This window comes from Mizuhopecten yessoensis, unplaced genomic scaffold (assembly GCF_002113885.1).
Source record: "Mizuhopecten yessoensis strain PY_sf001 unplaced genomic scaffold, ASM211388v2 scaffold7781, whole genome shotgun sequence".
Lineage (NCBI taxonomy): Eukaryota > Metazoa > Mollusca > Bivalvia > Pectinida > Pectinidae > Mizuhopecten > Mizuhopecten yessoensis.
The window spans coordinates 914,438-932,184 of record NW_018407219.1 but is presented as its reverse complement, the minus strand read 5'-3'; the positions used below and the strand labels follow the sequence as shown (position 1 = coordinate 932,184).

At 33.9% G+C, this 17,747-nt stretch overlaps 1 protein-coding gene across 1 annotated transcript in view; it reads left to right on the top strand.

The window, feature by feature from the left end:
* The first annotated feature begins 4,760 nt into the window (after positions 1-4,760).
* The window catches only part of LOC110454356 (UDP-GalNAc:beta-1,3-N-acetylgalactosaminyltransferase 2-like), a 298,859-nt gene continuing 285,872 nt past the window's right edge, over positions 4,761-17,747 (top strand). Inside the window, exons 1-6 of the mRNA XM_021503824.1 lie at positions 4,761-4,826; positions 5,497-5,670; positions 6,735-6,891; positions 7,595-7,695; positions 8,077-8,177; positions 8,942-9,040. Coding sequence (XP_021359499.1) covers positions 5,577-5,670; positions 6,735-6,891; positions 7,595-7,695; positions 8,077-8,177; positions 8,942-9,040 — 552 coding nt within the window. The 5' untranslated portion in view covers positions 4,761-4,826; positions 5,497-5,576. The remainder of the gene's footprint in view (positions 4,827-5,496; positions 5,671-6,734; positions 6,892-7,594; positions 7,696-8,076; positions 8,178-8,941; positions 9,041-17,747) is intronic.

The window sequence follows — 17,747 nt, the reverse complement described above, 5'->3', positions numbered from 1 at the left end:
TCATCATCATCATCATCTTTATCATCATCATCATCATCATCATCATCATCATCATAATCTTCATCATCGTCATAATCACACTGAATTCATCATTATCGTACTCATGCAATCTTCAACCTCTTACTGATATCATCTTCATTGTATAATAATAAAATCATATTCATCGTGATACAAAGTACGTATTTGTAGTTATCATATTGATGTCATCATCATCATCATAATAAACAAAAATACCAATTCTATTCACATGTGAGTGTTAATTTGCTAAAGCATATCATATCATCTCTCTCACACCTTTCATACTTTCTTTTGAATTACATTTTTACATTTTTTAAATGTTTTCTGATGTTCAGATGTATTATAGAACGAAGAGGGAAAAGTAAAGAAAGGGAACTTTAATTTGATACAGTCAATTAAAGAAATATCTTCAGCCATTTCTATTCACGAATGGCGTGCCGGCCATTACACCTTCAACATAATGTGTTGGAACATTGAAGGTGTAATGGCCGGCACGCCATACCTTCTAAAATGCCTTGAAGAACATAATATTGATATATGTGGTCTGTCCGAACATTGGGTAAGAGAATATAACTTTTCATTTTTTGATACTTTTTCTCATTGCGGCTACTCAAGTATAGTAAAACCTGTCCCTGAGATAGACACATTCCGCTATAAATGCAACATTAGAGGTGGTGTTTGTATTCTTTACAAATCTTGTCTAAATGTTCAAGAGATTGTTACCGATAGTCCTCGGATTGTAGGTGCTGAAATTCAAGAGTCTGATAGTAACTATATTTTTGTCTTTTCTGCATACATGCCAGCATCATCAAGGCACTTCGATGTTTTTAAGGAAACCCTAGACATATTAGAATCTCTTGTGGCCGTGTACTCGGAGAAAGGGAAGGTTATCATCATAGGTGATTTAAATGTAAAAAATAGTGGTCCACGTTATCATTTCTTACATAATGCAAGATCAGCTTTGTTCAAGATGTTTTTAAAGAGAAATAATTTACTCTCGGTAAACGTACAGACTGAATGTAAAGGTCCTAAATATACATTTTGCCCTGTTACTTGGAACTGTACAATGATTGACCATATCCTTGTCGAATGTAGGATAGTAGATTTAATAGAATGGTCTGAAGTCCTGGATGAATGTGAAGTTAATACTTCAGAACACCTTCCTGTTTTGTGTTCTGTGGGGACTCCTAAGATCCTATCCAAACGATGTAATGGTGAATTTGTGAGGTATAACTGACGTAAAGCTGTAAATAGTGGTCAAATACAAAGCTACCAATACATTGTCGAGTTTTACCTCAGTTCAGTAGCTTTTCCTCAAAATATCACCTCGACCCTAGAAATTGATACATATTATGAGGCTCTAAAATCTGTTTTGCTAAATGCATCAAAACGCTGCATTCAGAAATGTAAATTTAAGAGACATCTAAAACCATATTGGAATGATGTGTTGACAAATGTTCACCATCTAATGGTTAGTAAAAGGAAATTGAGGAAAGACAACGGCCAATGTAGAGGTAATGATGTTTATTTTTTAGACTATAAGTCATGTAAGAATGTTTTTAGAAAGAAGCTTAGAAATGCTTTTAACGAGTATATGAGACTTCAATTTGAAGAAATTGATCAATCAGGTAAAGTTGACCAAGTATTGTTCTGGCAACTGTACAAAAGTAAATCACATAAACCATAATTGAAACAACCAGAACTGACGTATGACGGTCGGGTCCTACGTGACCCAGAAGGAATAGTAAAGGCATGGGGTACTCATTTTTGTAAATTGTTCGAGAACGAACCTAACGAACTGTTCGATGTAGACTTTTTTAATCATGTTCAAGATGATTTACCGAACATGACAGAAAAAGCGAAAACTGATAAAGATGTTTTTCTAGAAAAAGAATTTACTTTTAAAGAGGTTTCTGAAATATGTAAAGGTCTTAAGACAAACAAGTCTGGTGGTCCGGACGGTCTTGTGTATGAGCATATTAAATACTGTAACAGTCTAATGATCAAACATATTACATTTTTGTTCAATCTCATTATTAAGTATGAATATATTCCTAAATCATGGAAACTTGGTACAATAATCAATCTGTATAAAGGTAATCGGAAACCAAAAGATGACCCAAACAACTATAGGGGTATAACATTAATTCCTGTGTTTTTCAAGATTTTTGAGACACTCTTGTCCGACCGTTTAAGTCCAGTCCTAGAATCATACACATTTCCGAACAGGCATCAATCAGCATATCGCAAAAAACTGTGTAGTTTATGTACCTCTTTTAATCTACAGGAAAGTGTAAACTATAACCTAGATAATGGATCTGATGTGCTTGTCGCTTTTCTTGATAGCAATAAAGCCTTCGATACTGTATGGCAAGATGGCCTATTCTATAAGCTTTACAATATGGGTATTAAAGGGAAAGTATGGAATATCATGAAACTAATGTATTCTCGATTTACCAGTAATGTTGTTTTTAATGGTCTCAAGTCGGACAATGTAATCATGAAACGGGGAATCTTACAAGGTGGGTCTTTATCCGCAAAACTGTATTTAGTCTTTATTAATGATTTGCTAAATGAAGTGGAATTTAGCGGGAAAGGGGCAATAGTTCTTTCCTCGCGAATAAATATACCTACACAAGCTGATGACATATGTATTATCAGCAATAACGTTAATAGTTTACAGTATCTACTATCTATTTGCGAGAAATACAGTAGAAAGTGGAGATTTACATTTTCCTCTACTAAATCTAAAACTGTTGTTTTTACTTCTAAAAAGAAACCCAATATTAATTGTGATATAACTGTATATGGAAAGAAACTACCAATTGTAGAAAGTATTACTCATGTCGGAGTTTTATTGAATAGTAGAAATAACAATGTCGAACGTACAGAACGTGCTTGTTCCAAATTAAAGAGTGGTGTTATGTCCTTAATTCGTTCTGGAGCACATCCATGTGCTCTGAATCCTTTAACCACTGCAAAAATTGTAAAGTGTAAAGTATATCCCTCAGCACTGTATGGGTGTGAATTGTGGCAATTAAAGCAAAATGAAATTTACATGTTAGAAAAAGCACAAAACTTCATTGTCAAATCAATCCAAGGTTTTAATGTAAGAACAAGAACAGATATGTGCACGTCCTTGATTGGTTGGTTTTCTGTAGAAGTATACATCAGCGTAAAGAAAATGTTATTTTTTGGTAGAATATGTTCCATGGAAGTTGGCTGTTTAACACGCGAAATTCTTATCAAGCGTCTATTCGAATTCAACCTGTCTCAATTTAGTAGAGGTTTTGTTCCCGACATTGTTAATGTTTTACAAAAATACAATTTGTATCATTTTATTGATGAATTTTTGAAGAGTGGTGTATTTCCAAACAAATGTCAATGGAAGCGTTTAGTCAATGACCATGTAAAAAACTATGAACAGTTTAACTTATGTGAAAGAATGAACGCTGATAGGGACTTCTCTCGCTTCACTCTTTTACATAATAAGATACAACCGTATGCTATATGGAAACTTGCTTTACGCTTTCCACAATACAGTCCATGTTTTAAGAAAATTGTTAAACTTTGTGTTGAAATGCGCGATAATGAAAATATATATTTGTGTCATTACTGTGGATCTATGTACAAAGATACTATTATGCATAGTGTACTCGAATGCTCACACACAGAGCTATTACGTGACCAGCTCTGGTGTGTACTCAGTACTGTAAAAGATATAGATTTTGTGTTTAATCTTAATGTAATGTCTAATTACCATCTACTTCATGTTCTTCTTGGTGGTATTTTCAATTATGACTTATCTCCATATGAACTGGAGGACTTTAGAATAAAATCCATTGTTATTATTACTAAAATTCTTCAATACAGTGGCATTATGTAATTTATCCTTAGATATTTGAATGTTGTATACTGAGTAATATGATCACTAATTTACTTGTGTGTACCTCACGCTTCAGCAAGATGAATACATGAAATACATATATTTTTGTATTCATATTAGTAGGCAAGCATTTCCTACGTCTTTCCTGTTGATTAGTGCAACTTACTACCATTCATAATATTGTTTGTATTGTATGAATTAATCTTGTGAGATGTATTACTACAACTGAAATCATTGTATGGTTGCGCTGTTTCTTCAAGTTAATTATTATATTGTATGTTGTGTATTTCACACCACTGTATGACTATGTTGTATGACTTCGTGCAACGGGTTCTACTCAATGTATGATTGTATTGTAAGACTTATGTAACAGTAATACTGTCTATAATAATGCTGTATAATTTATAGTGTGATGCTTGTAATACTGTTTATTACAATGTTGTATGATTGCTTAGTACGAGAAGTGTATTACTTTCTATACTATTATATGATAATGTAGTTTGAGGAGTGTAAATATGTCTATTATATCAATGTGTGATGTAATGTATGATTAGTGTTATACTGTCTATCATCATAATTATCACCATAATTATCACCGTATAATGACTGTAATAGTACCTATTAAATCATTGTGTTGTGTTTATAGTACTTTATGGTACTATTATTATTCTCTTATGTGTGTGACTGTCCATGTGCATGTGTGTGTCACTATGTAAGGGTGTGACCATGATTGTGAATGTATTTTCTTCTCTTTCAATAGTGTTGAATTGTACGTGTATTGTTCGTTATTTCTGTAACTCTTCATTTCTGGAGGAAATAAAGGAAATAATAATAATAATAATAATAATAATAATAATACAACTATGTGCGGGAGAAAATGAGATACAGTCTTCAGGAATAGTTAAGTATCCAAGGTTCTTAGGTTGGTTTTTCGAACCGTATTTTGTTATTGTTAATTAAATATTTGTTTCACTGAGGCAGGATTTTTAAACTGCCTTTTTTAATGAAGAACATGTCCGTTGTGATTTGATTTAAACTTTTTTTTATTTGCATCTATTATACAAAACAGATTGGGCACAAGTTGTCTAACTTATTTATACACAGTTTGGTAAATTTTAATTTGATTGATATTTTCAATTAAGTTTAGGTAGTGTTACACATGTGTAGCGCGCTACCGCTAAGTTACTCTATATGAGAAAAGTTTGTTGTGAGCCCTGATAAAAATGAACATTGAGTCTAGGGATCTAGACTGGCCTAAATACTGTAACAGTCTAATGATTAAGAAAAAACTAACTCTAATAATTTTGATCACTTGGATGTCTGATTCTAGTTCTAAACTAGGGGGAGATAAGCTAATAGTAAAATGCAGTCGAGAAATTCTTCATAAAAACTTAGGGGCTGCAGGTGGCCAGTCTACTAGGGATCCCTTGTTTGTTTGTTTGATGTTTTTTTTGTGTTTATTGAGTTTTCATAATTTGATGATTTCCATTAGGAATAAAAAATGATATCTCATCATGTTAACAGTGTTTATTTTGCGACTTGTGAAAGATTGTTTGACTTTGAAAGTTACGCCCCCTTGTAAATGTTTATAGAGGGCGCTTTGAAATGCGGGATTCCCCTACTCGTGGCGGTAAGTCCCGATCACCTGGCTGGCTGCCGTCAAACGTCAACGATGTGCACACTGCGGTCGGTGTTGACGATTTTCGTTGTTGGTGTCATTGCTTTCCTCATGCAGCATTATGAAGTCCATCTGTCATTTAAGAAGGGTAAATATTCAACTGAGCACAAAAATAAATGAATGACACCTATACCATCAGTTGACAGGGACACTCAGCTGGCTCGTCGTGATCAATACCGTTATAGTTTGCATGCACGTGTTTTTGTGCACTTTGGTGCTGTAAAGAGATATGACAGTTGTGGGCGGCGCCAGTCTCATGGACATCAATTGTCCTATATCACAGAACACTACAATGAGTCCTAATGTATAATGACTCTGTTTGATCCACTGTGATTGTTATAATCAATTAACATGTTTGATATAATAATAATTGAAATGAGTTTCCTGACATGTCATCTGACTTGAGAGGATGAACTGGAACTCAGCCTCTGAAGTCAGAGGGACAAGTCCTCTCGGCTCAAGCCAGTTGTATGTATAATGGTGAAGATAACTCATCAAGAAACATCTTACCAAAAATAACCAAAAGACAGAGGATAATTCACTTTCACTGTACATTTAGAATGTCAGACAGAAATAAACTGTCTGGATTTTTTTTTGAAGTTTAAGTACCAATCCAGAAATAAAACACCTTTCCTGTGACAGTATGTGTATAATGGTGAATCTGATATGTATTGTGACTTCCAGGTGATATATCATTGTATAGAAGTTTATGTTTTATCACTAGGTTTTTTCACTACTTTGTAAATAAGGCCCATGTATGGCTTTGGATGACATCAGCAAGATTTTTAATACACAGTATTTGTTAGCATTCACTTAAGATTCTCTTAGTTGGGATTGGGACAATTGTTAAGAGAATGGGGTCAATATTTGGCCCTAAATCCCGCCTCAAAAAGCTCTATTTTATATTTTAAGTTTTACATTTCAAATATGAATAAATATAAACTAAAGCAAAATGATGAAAACCTATAGGTTGCAATAGATATATGGTTAGATTGGTAGGAAAAGGAAACTAGTTATTCCACTGCACTTTTGATTATGTGTAATTTTTGAAAATCTCTTTACAAATATTCCTGCCAAGATATTTAAAAAAGAAATGCTGTGAAAGAAAAGTGAATATAACACTGATTAATCAAGAACTTTTTGTTTTTGTAGTATTTGACAGAAGATATTGTCTCTGGAACGATAAGACTGGAGAAACCAGAAGACCTCCCTATGATCTGGCTGTAGGAATCCTGTCATCAAGGGATCACTTTGAGGCCCGTGCAGCCATCCGAGACACATGGCTGAAGGAACTGAATACCAACAGAAGGTAAGGTTTTCAATTAAATAACAAAGAAAGTTATTTCTATTTCCTTTGCCTTAGAATGTTTGAATGTATTCATATGTACATTAAATAGTTAAGACAATTTAAAGTACTGTTGAAGTTTGGGACTCATTCTGTATGTATAACCAGCATGTGTAAAAAGTTTTCACATAATAAAACGTTTTTTTTCCGGGATGGAGCTTTCATTGGTTATAATAACAAGCAATGCTTCATGTAAAAAAAACTATAAAGTCAATCAAAATACAAAATCTCATCAATACACTGATATGGCATATAAATAATTAACTACATTAGGCGGTACATTGTATTTCATTTTTTTGTATGCATTATAATGGTGCTTTCAAATGTTTTCATATAAGTAAAATTAAAAGTTATTACACTATTGTATATTACACTCAATCAAAGATATTTTTTGTTAGATTTTTTTACAACAGAAAATAAGAAACCATATCGTTCCATTGTGATCAGCTTAATTGTCAACTGATGACAAATGTGTTTGGTGTATATATGAAGGAAAGTTTGGGCTATGGTTTAACTTTGTTATCTGTTTTAGGTTTTTGTTTTTGTTTTTGTTTACTCATGCAGATATTTTAAAAAGATTTCCTGCTTTGGGTTTCAAATTTTCCAAATGAACAATATAGATGTTTTAATAGAAAATTATTTCACCAAGCATGTTTGTGATTTTTAGGGGGCGTGGCTGGTTTGTGATTGGAGACACAGATTGTGACCTTCACCCAGACAACAGAGAAGACCAGTACTGCTGTAAGGAATGGAAAGTGGCTGCTCCAGGTGGGTGTACATTAAACCTTGATATATCTAGCCAGTCCTAGGAACTTTTATGTGGTACTATTCAATAATTACAGCTTCAGTATCGTAAGTCAAACCGTGTAATTTTGAAATTTTGGATTAACAAGAAGTTCAATATATTTGTGTTAAAATTCACAAAAATAAGGCTCTATAGGACCACACATTAATTTTAAGATAGACAGGCCTGATAATTTAGATATCAAAGTTAATTCCTTTTTTTGTTGTTGATTTTTCTTTCAAGTTTTCGTACTTTCAAGTGATTAACTTTTCATTGACTTGAATTTATAACTTGAAATAAATCTGCCCAATTAGATTTAAGAAGCAATATTCATGTATTTAAGACTTTGTTTTTAATTTTTTAAGTGAAAAGTGAGGATGTCCAGGTTGTTACCACAGAAAAAGTGTCTGTAAATGTACAGCAGTCGAGGATGGACAGAAAACCTGTTCAGGTGTTACATTTCAAGGTGAGTCTGAACATTATGTAGACTGCGACTACTTAGCTTTAATTGTGGAGCGAGTTAATAAGGAACTGATTATCAAGACAAGAAAACAAAAAACAAAACATGATTGGATGCTTGCAAGAGTTACCTCTCTTTAATCATCTCGGGAGGAGCTTTACAGTACACCTACAATACTTGTATCACCAAAATTGTACAAAATAGACCTGGAGTAGGTAATAGCCATGTGAAGCGGACGTAAAACCTATCAATCAATCAATCAGGTAATAGCCATAGTTTTCTCTGGCCATGACACCAGGCTAAGACATTTTGACAGATAGACGTCATCAGATATTTATCTGTTAAAATGTCTTAGTCTGGTGTCAGGGCCAGACGAAATTTGGGCTAGAGCAGGTAAGAGAATAGTGCCCTTTATAGCAGGTAAGAGAATAGTGCCCTTTATGCAGTGGTCATTGCAATAGCAGGATTAAATTACCTTTGCATATATGCAGAGGTTTCCCACACTATACTTTATGTAATTTACAAATTACCCAAAGAACGGATAATTTTAATGCAAACATTTTTTTTTGACAAATAGGAAAAAGGTACCTATTTTCAATTGGGAATGGGTTCTTTTCCTGAACTTAATCTGATATTATGCAATGATAATCAAATTACCAAAGCATTTAATACTTCATCCATCAGGTAATGTGATAACCTCTAACCTTCTATGATAACCTCTAACCTTCTGTGATAACCTCTAACCTTCTGTGATAACCTCTTATCTTTAGGTAATGCATCCGGTGATGGTCAGTCGGATCGGACTGTTAGATGGAGTTTTGGTAAACAACTCGGCCATCCAAGTGTCACTGCACGACCGCTCCACAGAGGTGAGTTACACCGAGTCATGTAAAGAAAGTGTTGAGTACCATTATATCTTCATTGATGTAATATATATAGAGAAATTAACTGTTATTTTCCTGGTAATTGTAACATTATTATGACTGAAATTAGTGGAAAATATGTCAAAAGTTTGAGTTCTTTGTGAAATACTTTTTAACAATGCAAATACATGTTCTGTAATAATCAGAATCCAAGATTTCTATGTTCAAAAGAATGGAAAAAGTATGAAATGTATGTATGTTTAGTTTTAACATAAGTGTATATTGAGTTGTAAAATGAGTGTATGTTGAGTTGTAAAATGAGTGTATGATGAGTTGTAAAATGAGTATATGATGAGTTTTAAAATGAGTGTATGTTGAGTTGTAAAATGAGTGTATGATGAGTTGTGAAATGAGTGTATGATGAGTTTTAAAATGAGTTTATGTTGAGTTGTGAAATGAGTGTATGTTGAGTTTTAAAATGAGTGTATGATAAGTTGTAAAATGAGTGTATGTTGAGTTGTAAAATGAGTGTATGATGAATTGTAAAATGAGTGTATGTTGAATTGTAAAATGTGTGTATGTTGAATTGTAAAATGAGTGTATGTTGAGTTGTAAAATGAGTGTATGTTGAGTTGTAAAATGAGTGTATGCTGAGTTGTAAAATGAGTGTATGTTGAAATATTTACATTCGCTCCCATTGAAGCTGTGTAAACCGTGACTGCGTATACATTACCGTATACGCAGTGAGATTCCTTGGAGACCATTGTTTCCTATTGATGACGTAATTTACATTGTGACATCATAATGGTAACGTTGGAGATCCATCGCTGCTCGCAGGCTGTAGGCTGTTCATTTGTTTGGATTTACGCACGTTACGGAGGCTTTGTACCATTATAAAAGCAAATGTATTGGAGTTAGCTTTATTCTGAGTGTACCATCATAGTACAAAAATATGTAAATATAAGAATTGATCTTCAGTTTGACTGCGTATACAGTAGTATGAACGCAGTCAAAATGAAGGTCAATTCTTAATTGTAAAATGATTGTATGTTGAATTGTAAAATAAGTGTATGATAAGTTGTAAAATGAGTGTATGTTGAGTTGTAAAATGAGTGTATGTTGAATTGTAAAAGGAGTGTATGATGAGTTGTAAAATGAGTGTATGTTGAGTTGTAAATGAGTGTACGATGAGTTGTAAAATGAGTGTATGTTGAGTTGTAAAATGAGTGTATGTTGAGTTGTAAAATGAGTGTATGATGAGTTGTAAAATGAGTGTATGTTGAATTGTAAAATGAGTGCATGTTGAATTGTAAAATGAGTGTATGTTGAATTGTAAAATGAGTGTATGATGAGTTGTAAAATGGGTGCATGTTGAGTTGTAAAATGAGTGTATGATGAGTTGTAAAATGGGTACATGTTGAGTTGTAAAATGAGTGTATGTTAAGTTGTAAAATGAGTGTATGATGAGTTGTAAAATGAGTGTATGTTGAATTGTAAAATGAGTGTATGTTGAATTGTAAAATGAGTGTATGTTGAATTGTAAAATGAGTGTATGATGAGTTGTAAAATGGGTGCATGTTGAGTTGTAAAATGAGTGTATGTTGTAAAATGAGTGTATGTTGAGTTGTAAAATAAGTGTATGTTGAATTGTAAAAAGAGTGTATATTGAGTTGTAAAATGAGTGTATGTTGAATTGTAAAATAAGTGTATGACGAGTTCTTGAAAAAAAGTGTCATATGTTCTACAATTTCGTTTGTGGAATTAGTTGTAATAAAATTAGTGTTTATTGTGTTGTAAAATGTGTGAGCGATGAGTTGTAAAATGTGAGTGATGGGTTGAATCGCTACATTTTTTATTTTTTTGTGTATATAATGTCTTATTAACAGCTATGGTCATTTAAAGATGAGCCATGTTTGGGTGATACAGCTTTGGGGAACCATGGCCATTTTCCAGGATAAACAGTTTATATTCTTATTACCTAATAAGGACCTTGCTTGTACTGCTCATTATGCAATATTATGTCATATTACTTGTTTATCACTATTTTGCATTGCGTAATAAAGCCATGGTTATTCAGTCACCCAAACCTACTTCTTGTTGCATTATTTCCCACCGAAAACAATGACTGATTTAAGGATGAGCCAGGTTTTGGTGGTAAAGAAAAACCAAAGTGCCAGGTGGAAAACCACTGACTTGCCGCCAGTACCTGGCAACAGCCTCAAGTAGGCCTTGCACCTTTGACCTATTGGTGGATGGCTAGTGATCGTAGACAGTCAGATGCCCTAACCGCTTGGCAACAGCAGCCCCCCTTTGCTGTAAATTTCTGTAAATCAGTTGTGTGATGAGTTGTAATATTTGTGTGTATAAATATATAGTTATGAAATCTTTGTGTGAGATGGGTTGTAGAATGTTTGAAGGATGGGTCATTAACTAATCGTACTTGGTGAACCGGCCATGTCTGCACCAGGCGAGTTTTACAGACCCTATATGCTTATGGTGTATATTAACAGACAAGAACACAAACAAAGAACCTCCTGAAGCACTGAGAATAGACCATTGTAACAAACTCCTTTTGTCCTTGCTCAGACCTCTTCATATCAGTCCCGCTGTTGATTGTAGACACAAGACACAATTTGTATAGGTGTTGTGTAGCTTCATACAGCCTCTGGTGACTATTAGCACTCTCGTACATTGACTTGTATACATCGACACCTTCAGTTATGTGGGATCTGATCGACAAGGCTATATTTCCGTTAATGATGACATAACTGAGCCATCTCCTCTCTAGGGTGTACTGTAATTGTTATCTTGCATTATGTGTAGCGTCATCAATTTTACATTGTCACCAAATATTTCTCATTCCCAAGTTCTGTCATAGTTACAGAGATAATGAGAGGCACTTGTACTCCTTCTAAAAGGAAATTAAAATGGGAATATCGTAAAACAAGTCTCTTTCATATATTTTTTAATTTTTTATTTCAGTTATAATAATTTTCATTGGTTTGTTAAGATGAGTGATGCTGACACTAGAACTGGGGATGGTGTCAATGTGGACTGTGATGACACCTTCCATATCAACTTTACCGTGCAATGGTTTGTTAAGGGAATGCTGACACTAGTACTGGGGATGGTGTCAATATGGACTGTGATGACATCTTCCATATCAACTTTACCGTGCAATGGTTTGTTAAGGGAATGCTGACACTAGTACTGGGGATGGTGTCAATATGGACTGTGATGACACCTTCCATATCAACTTTACCGTGCAATGGTTTGTTAAGGGAATGCTGACACTAGTACTGGGGATGGTGCAATGGTTTGAGTCAGTTTTAGCAAAGCAGCATCAAGGGGTGGGACCCAGGTTACAGCTGGAGGGAGTGGCATTTTTCCTTCATTAACTCATTCACACCTGAAGACACATTTGGACTCTTCCAATTCAAAGGTTGGAATAGTTCATTATGAAATCTCAAGGGTGAATGAATAAATGCTATACCGTTCAAGGTCAAATCTACCTCACTACAATGTGTGTCTCATCAGTCATGGTCAATTCTATATTTACCAGTAAAATGTAATATTACAGTCAAAAAACAAACAAATCCCATGTTATACCATTCAAGGTCAAATCTACCTCATCACAAAGTGTGTCATACTAGTCAAGGTCAATTCTATATCTACCAGTACAATGATATATATGTACCTGTCAAAAGTGTAACAATTAAATCCCATGTTATACCAGTCAAGGTCAACCTACCTCACTACAATGACAGGGTTCTCCCCAGATTTTTTTTAAGCTGATATGTTTCATTTAACACATTATGTGTGTAATACTACTCAAGGTCATTTTTATATTTACCTGAGTACAATGTAATATATGTACCAGTCAAAACTCATACCAACCCTGTGTTATACCATTTAAATCAAATATACCTCACTACAATGCATATAAGGCACAGCTGAGGCACGGTAGTCTAGTGGTAGGACGCCAGGATCGTGACCGAAAGGATGGGTGTTTGAGTCACGGCACTACGTTGTATCTTGTTCAAGTCTACACAGCTGAGTACGTGGTTGGGCAGTGCTAGAATTGTTTAATGCTAGCTGTGAGCGCCAAAATGGCAGCTCCGGCTGTCACATAATGCTCCCCAGGGAGTTGAGAAAGGTATTGGCTGGTTGCAATGGCCCTATATATAACCACGGATAATAATTTGTGAAACGCTTTGAGACGACCTACGAACAAGGTTGTGCTAAAGCTGTATATAAGAACCTCAAATTATTATTATTATATAACTGTGAAATTTAAAATGTTTGTGGGGTTTGTAATTTCTTATAATTAATTTAGTGGATAATCTTAACTAACAAATTCATAGGTCCACAAAGTTATTTCAAGTTTGACATAAAACAATTCTTCATTTGGGACACTCGTAATCCAAACATTCATATACAGTACCTACAAAATGGTGTTTGTCGGGAAACCATGAAAAAAAATAAAAATATAGGATTTCACAGTACCAGCATGTCATTTGATTGAAGAACAATTTAGCATGGCCAAATACTTCTGCAGCTTTCTGAAGGAGATGTGTATATTGTTTCCTTAAATCAGACAAATGGCGCCCAATCCAAGGCTTGTGCAGTAATAAATTGATTATTGTCATTATAGAAGGTTTGGTATTCATGAGTAAAAAATCATTGACACCTGATAAATTTCTCGATCATTGTTTGCAAGGGGCAGTGAGGAGACAGCATCATTACAGCTAGATTTATCAATGAATACCACTGGGTATGTGATCCCTACGAATGTCGGTTTGATGAGTAGCTTGTAATCCTTTGTGGAATGGATGTAATGGTGATCCTACGACATTCCCCGACTTGTTCATACTTATGGCTCTAGCTGTAGCCAAGAAAATTACATTTTTGATTTGCTATGAAATGGAAACGAAATTCCAATGATACTATTGGCCTTTTTTCTATTAAAGTAATCGTGGATTTGTGAAGAACTCGATAGGTGTTAGTGACAGGGTCCATATAAACGTCAGACTTGTCCTTACGTAATCAGACATATCCGGCCTTGAAGCGGTCCTGAAGACCTGTTTGTATGCTTATGGATGACAATTGTCACAGATTCAACAAGAAAATTTGTACATACTTGAAAAACTCAATTAAAATGAGAAAACAGTTTTACTCAGCTTTTATCGTGCTATAAACTCGAGGGGGTCATAACATATCTTCATTGTTGTCTTTGTTTGTTTCCTGTATATTTACTCATATGACAGGCTAAGATCTATGGAAAGAAAAATGGGACGAAAATGGGAATTACTTACCTGAGTATAGTTCAAAATCGTAAAAAAGAAATATATATGTTTGATTTCTGTCATATAGCCAAGTTATATGAATTTAAATCCTGGCATAAAGATGTATAGATTTCAGTTACATTTGAGGGATGTTAGATTAGGGATACAGATTTCTGTTCAAGCCAAGACACATGTAGATTTTTGTCCATTCTAAGGGATTTCAGATTTATGTCCTACCTCATTATAATTCAAGGGATGTAGATTTTATCTTGGTCAAGGTATGAAGATTAATGTCCTGTACTAGGGATGTAGATTTTATCTTGGTCAAGGTATGAAGATTAATGTTCTGTCCTAGGGATGTAGATTTTATCTTGGTCAAGGTATGAAGATTAATGTCCCGTCCTAGGGATGTAGATTTTATCTTGGTGAAGGTATGAAGATTAATGTCCTGTCCTAGAGATGTAGATTTTATCTTGGTCAAGGTATGAAGATTAATGTCCTGTCCTAGGGATGTAGATTTTATCTTGGTGAAGGTATGAAGATTAATGTCCTGTCCTAGGGATGTAGATTTAATTTTGGTCAAAGTATGAAGATTAATGTCCTGTCCTAGAGATGTAGATTAATTTCCTGTCCTAGGGATGTAGATTTTATCTTGGTTAAGGTATGAAGATTAATGTCCTGTCCTTGGGATGTAGATTTAAATCATGACTGAGGATGAAGATTTATTTCACAGACTTTATAACTTGAGAATTGATCTTGCACCCCACTTTGTACAGAGTGGGGACCCTTTTCTCATTCTTTATACGATATTTTGTCTGGAGCATATAATTTCCTTGGTGTTTAACCTACATTGTACATTCACCAACCTTACTGTTAACTTCTATGTCCTGGGAAGTTGGAGTGTTGCAAAAGAAATTACAACAGGAAGTAGTCTCATGCCCCACTATATATCAAGCTAAATATATATGTTGCCATTTGCTTAGTTTTGATACAGAAGTTTTTTTCTATTGTCTTCCTATATACTAATTCCAGGTATTTGTCCATTCAGTGTGTCTGTCCATCTTGCATCTTTCATCTTTGTTCCTTTAAGTGCCAAACATGATACATGTACAATTAGTCTAAATGGATACTAAATGGGATGATACATGTACAATGAGTCTATATAGATACTAAATGGGACGATACATGTACAATGAGTCTATATAGATACGAAATGGGATAATACATGTACAATGAGTCTATATAGATACTAAATTGGAAGATACATGTACAATGAGTCTAAATTGATACTAAATGGGATGATACATGTACAATGAGTCTAAATGAATACTAAATGGGATGATACATGTAAAATGAGTCTATATAGATACTAAATGGGATAATACATGTACAATGGGTCTAAATGGATACTAAATGGGATGATACATGTCCAATAAGTCTAAATGGTTACTCAATGGGATAATACATGTACAATGAGTCTATATAGATACCAAATGGGATGATACATGTACAATAAGTCTAAATGGTTACTCACTGGGATGATACATGTACAATGAGTCTAAATGAATACTAAATGGGATGATACATGTACAATGAGGCTATATAGATACTAAATTGGAAGATACATGTACAATGAGTCTAAATAGATACTAAATGGGATAATACATGTACAGTGAGTTTAAATGGATACTAAATGGGATGATACATGTATAATGAGTCTAAATGGATACTAAATGGGATCATACATGTACAATAAGTCTAAATGGTTACTCAATGGGATGATACATGTACAATGAGTCTATACAGATACTAAATTGGAAGATACATGTACAATGAGTCTAAATTGATACTAAATGGGATGATACATAATGGATACTAAATGGGATGATACATGTACAATAAGTCTAAATGGATACTCAATGGGATGATACATGTACAATGAGTCTATATAGATACCAAATGGGATGATACATGTACAATAAGTCTAAATGGATACTCAATGGGATGATACATGTACAATGAGGGTAAATGGATACTAAATGGGATGATACATGTCCAATAAGTCTAAATGGTTACTCAATGGGATGATACATGTACAATGAGTCTATACAGATACTAAATTGGAAGATACATGTACAATGAGCCTAAATGGATACTAAATGGGATGATACATGTCCAATAAGTCTAAATGGTTACTCAATGGGATGATACATGTACAATGAGTCTAAATAGATACTAAATGGGATAATACATGTACAGTGAGTTTAAATGGATACTAAATGGGATGATACATGTCCAATAAGTCTAAATGGTTACTCAATGGGATAATACATGTACAATGAGTCTATATAGATACCAAATGGGATGATACATGTACAATAAGTCTAAATAGATACTAAATGGGATGATAGATGTACAATGAGTCTAAATGGATACTAAATGGGATCATACATGTACAATAAGTCTAAATGGTTACTCACTGGGATGATACATGTACAATGAGTCTAAATGGAAACTAAATGGGATGATACATGTACAATGAGTATATATAGATACTAAATGGGATGATAAATGTACAATAAGTCTAAATGGTTACTCAATGGGATAATACATGTACAATGAGTCTAAATGGATACTACATGGGATGATACATGTACAATGAGTATATAGATACTAAATGGGATAATACATGTACAGTGAGTTTAAATGGATACTAAATGGGATGATACATGTCCAATAAGTCTAAATGGTTACTCAATGGGATGATACATGTACAATGAGTCTAAATGAATACTAAATGGGATGATACATGTACAATGAGGCTAAAGGAATACTAAATGGGATGATACATGTACAATAAGTCTAAATGGATACTCAATGGGATGATACATGTACAATGAGTCTAAATGGAAACTAAATGGGATGATACATGTACAATGAGGCTAAAGGAATACTAAATGGGATGATACATGTAAAATGAGTCTATATAGATACTAAATGGGATAATACATGTACAGTGAGTTTAAATGGATACTAAATGGGATGATACATGTCCAATAAGTCTAAATGGTTACTCAATGGGATAATACATGTACAATGAGTCTATATAGATACCAAATGGGATGATACATGTACAATAAGTCTAAATGGTTACTCACTGGGATGATACATGTACAATGAGTCTAAATGAATACTAAATGGGATGATACATGTACAATGAGAATATATAGAATACATGTACAATGAGTATATATAGATACTAAATGGGATAATACATGTACAGTGAGTTTAAATGGATACTAAATGGGATGATACATGTCCAATAAGTCTAAATGGTTACTCAATGGGATGATACATGTACAATGAGGGTAAATGGATACTAAATGGGATGATACATGTCCAATAAGTCTAAATGGTTACTCAATGGG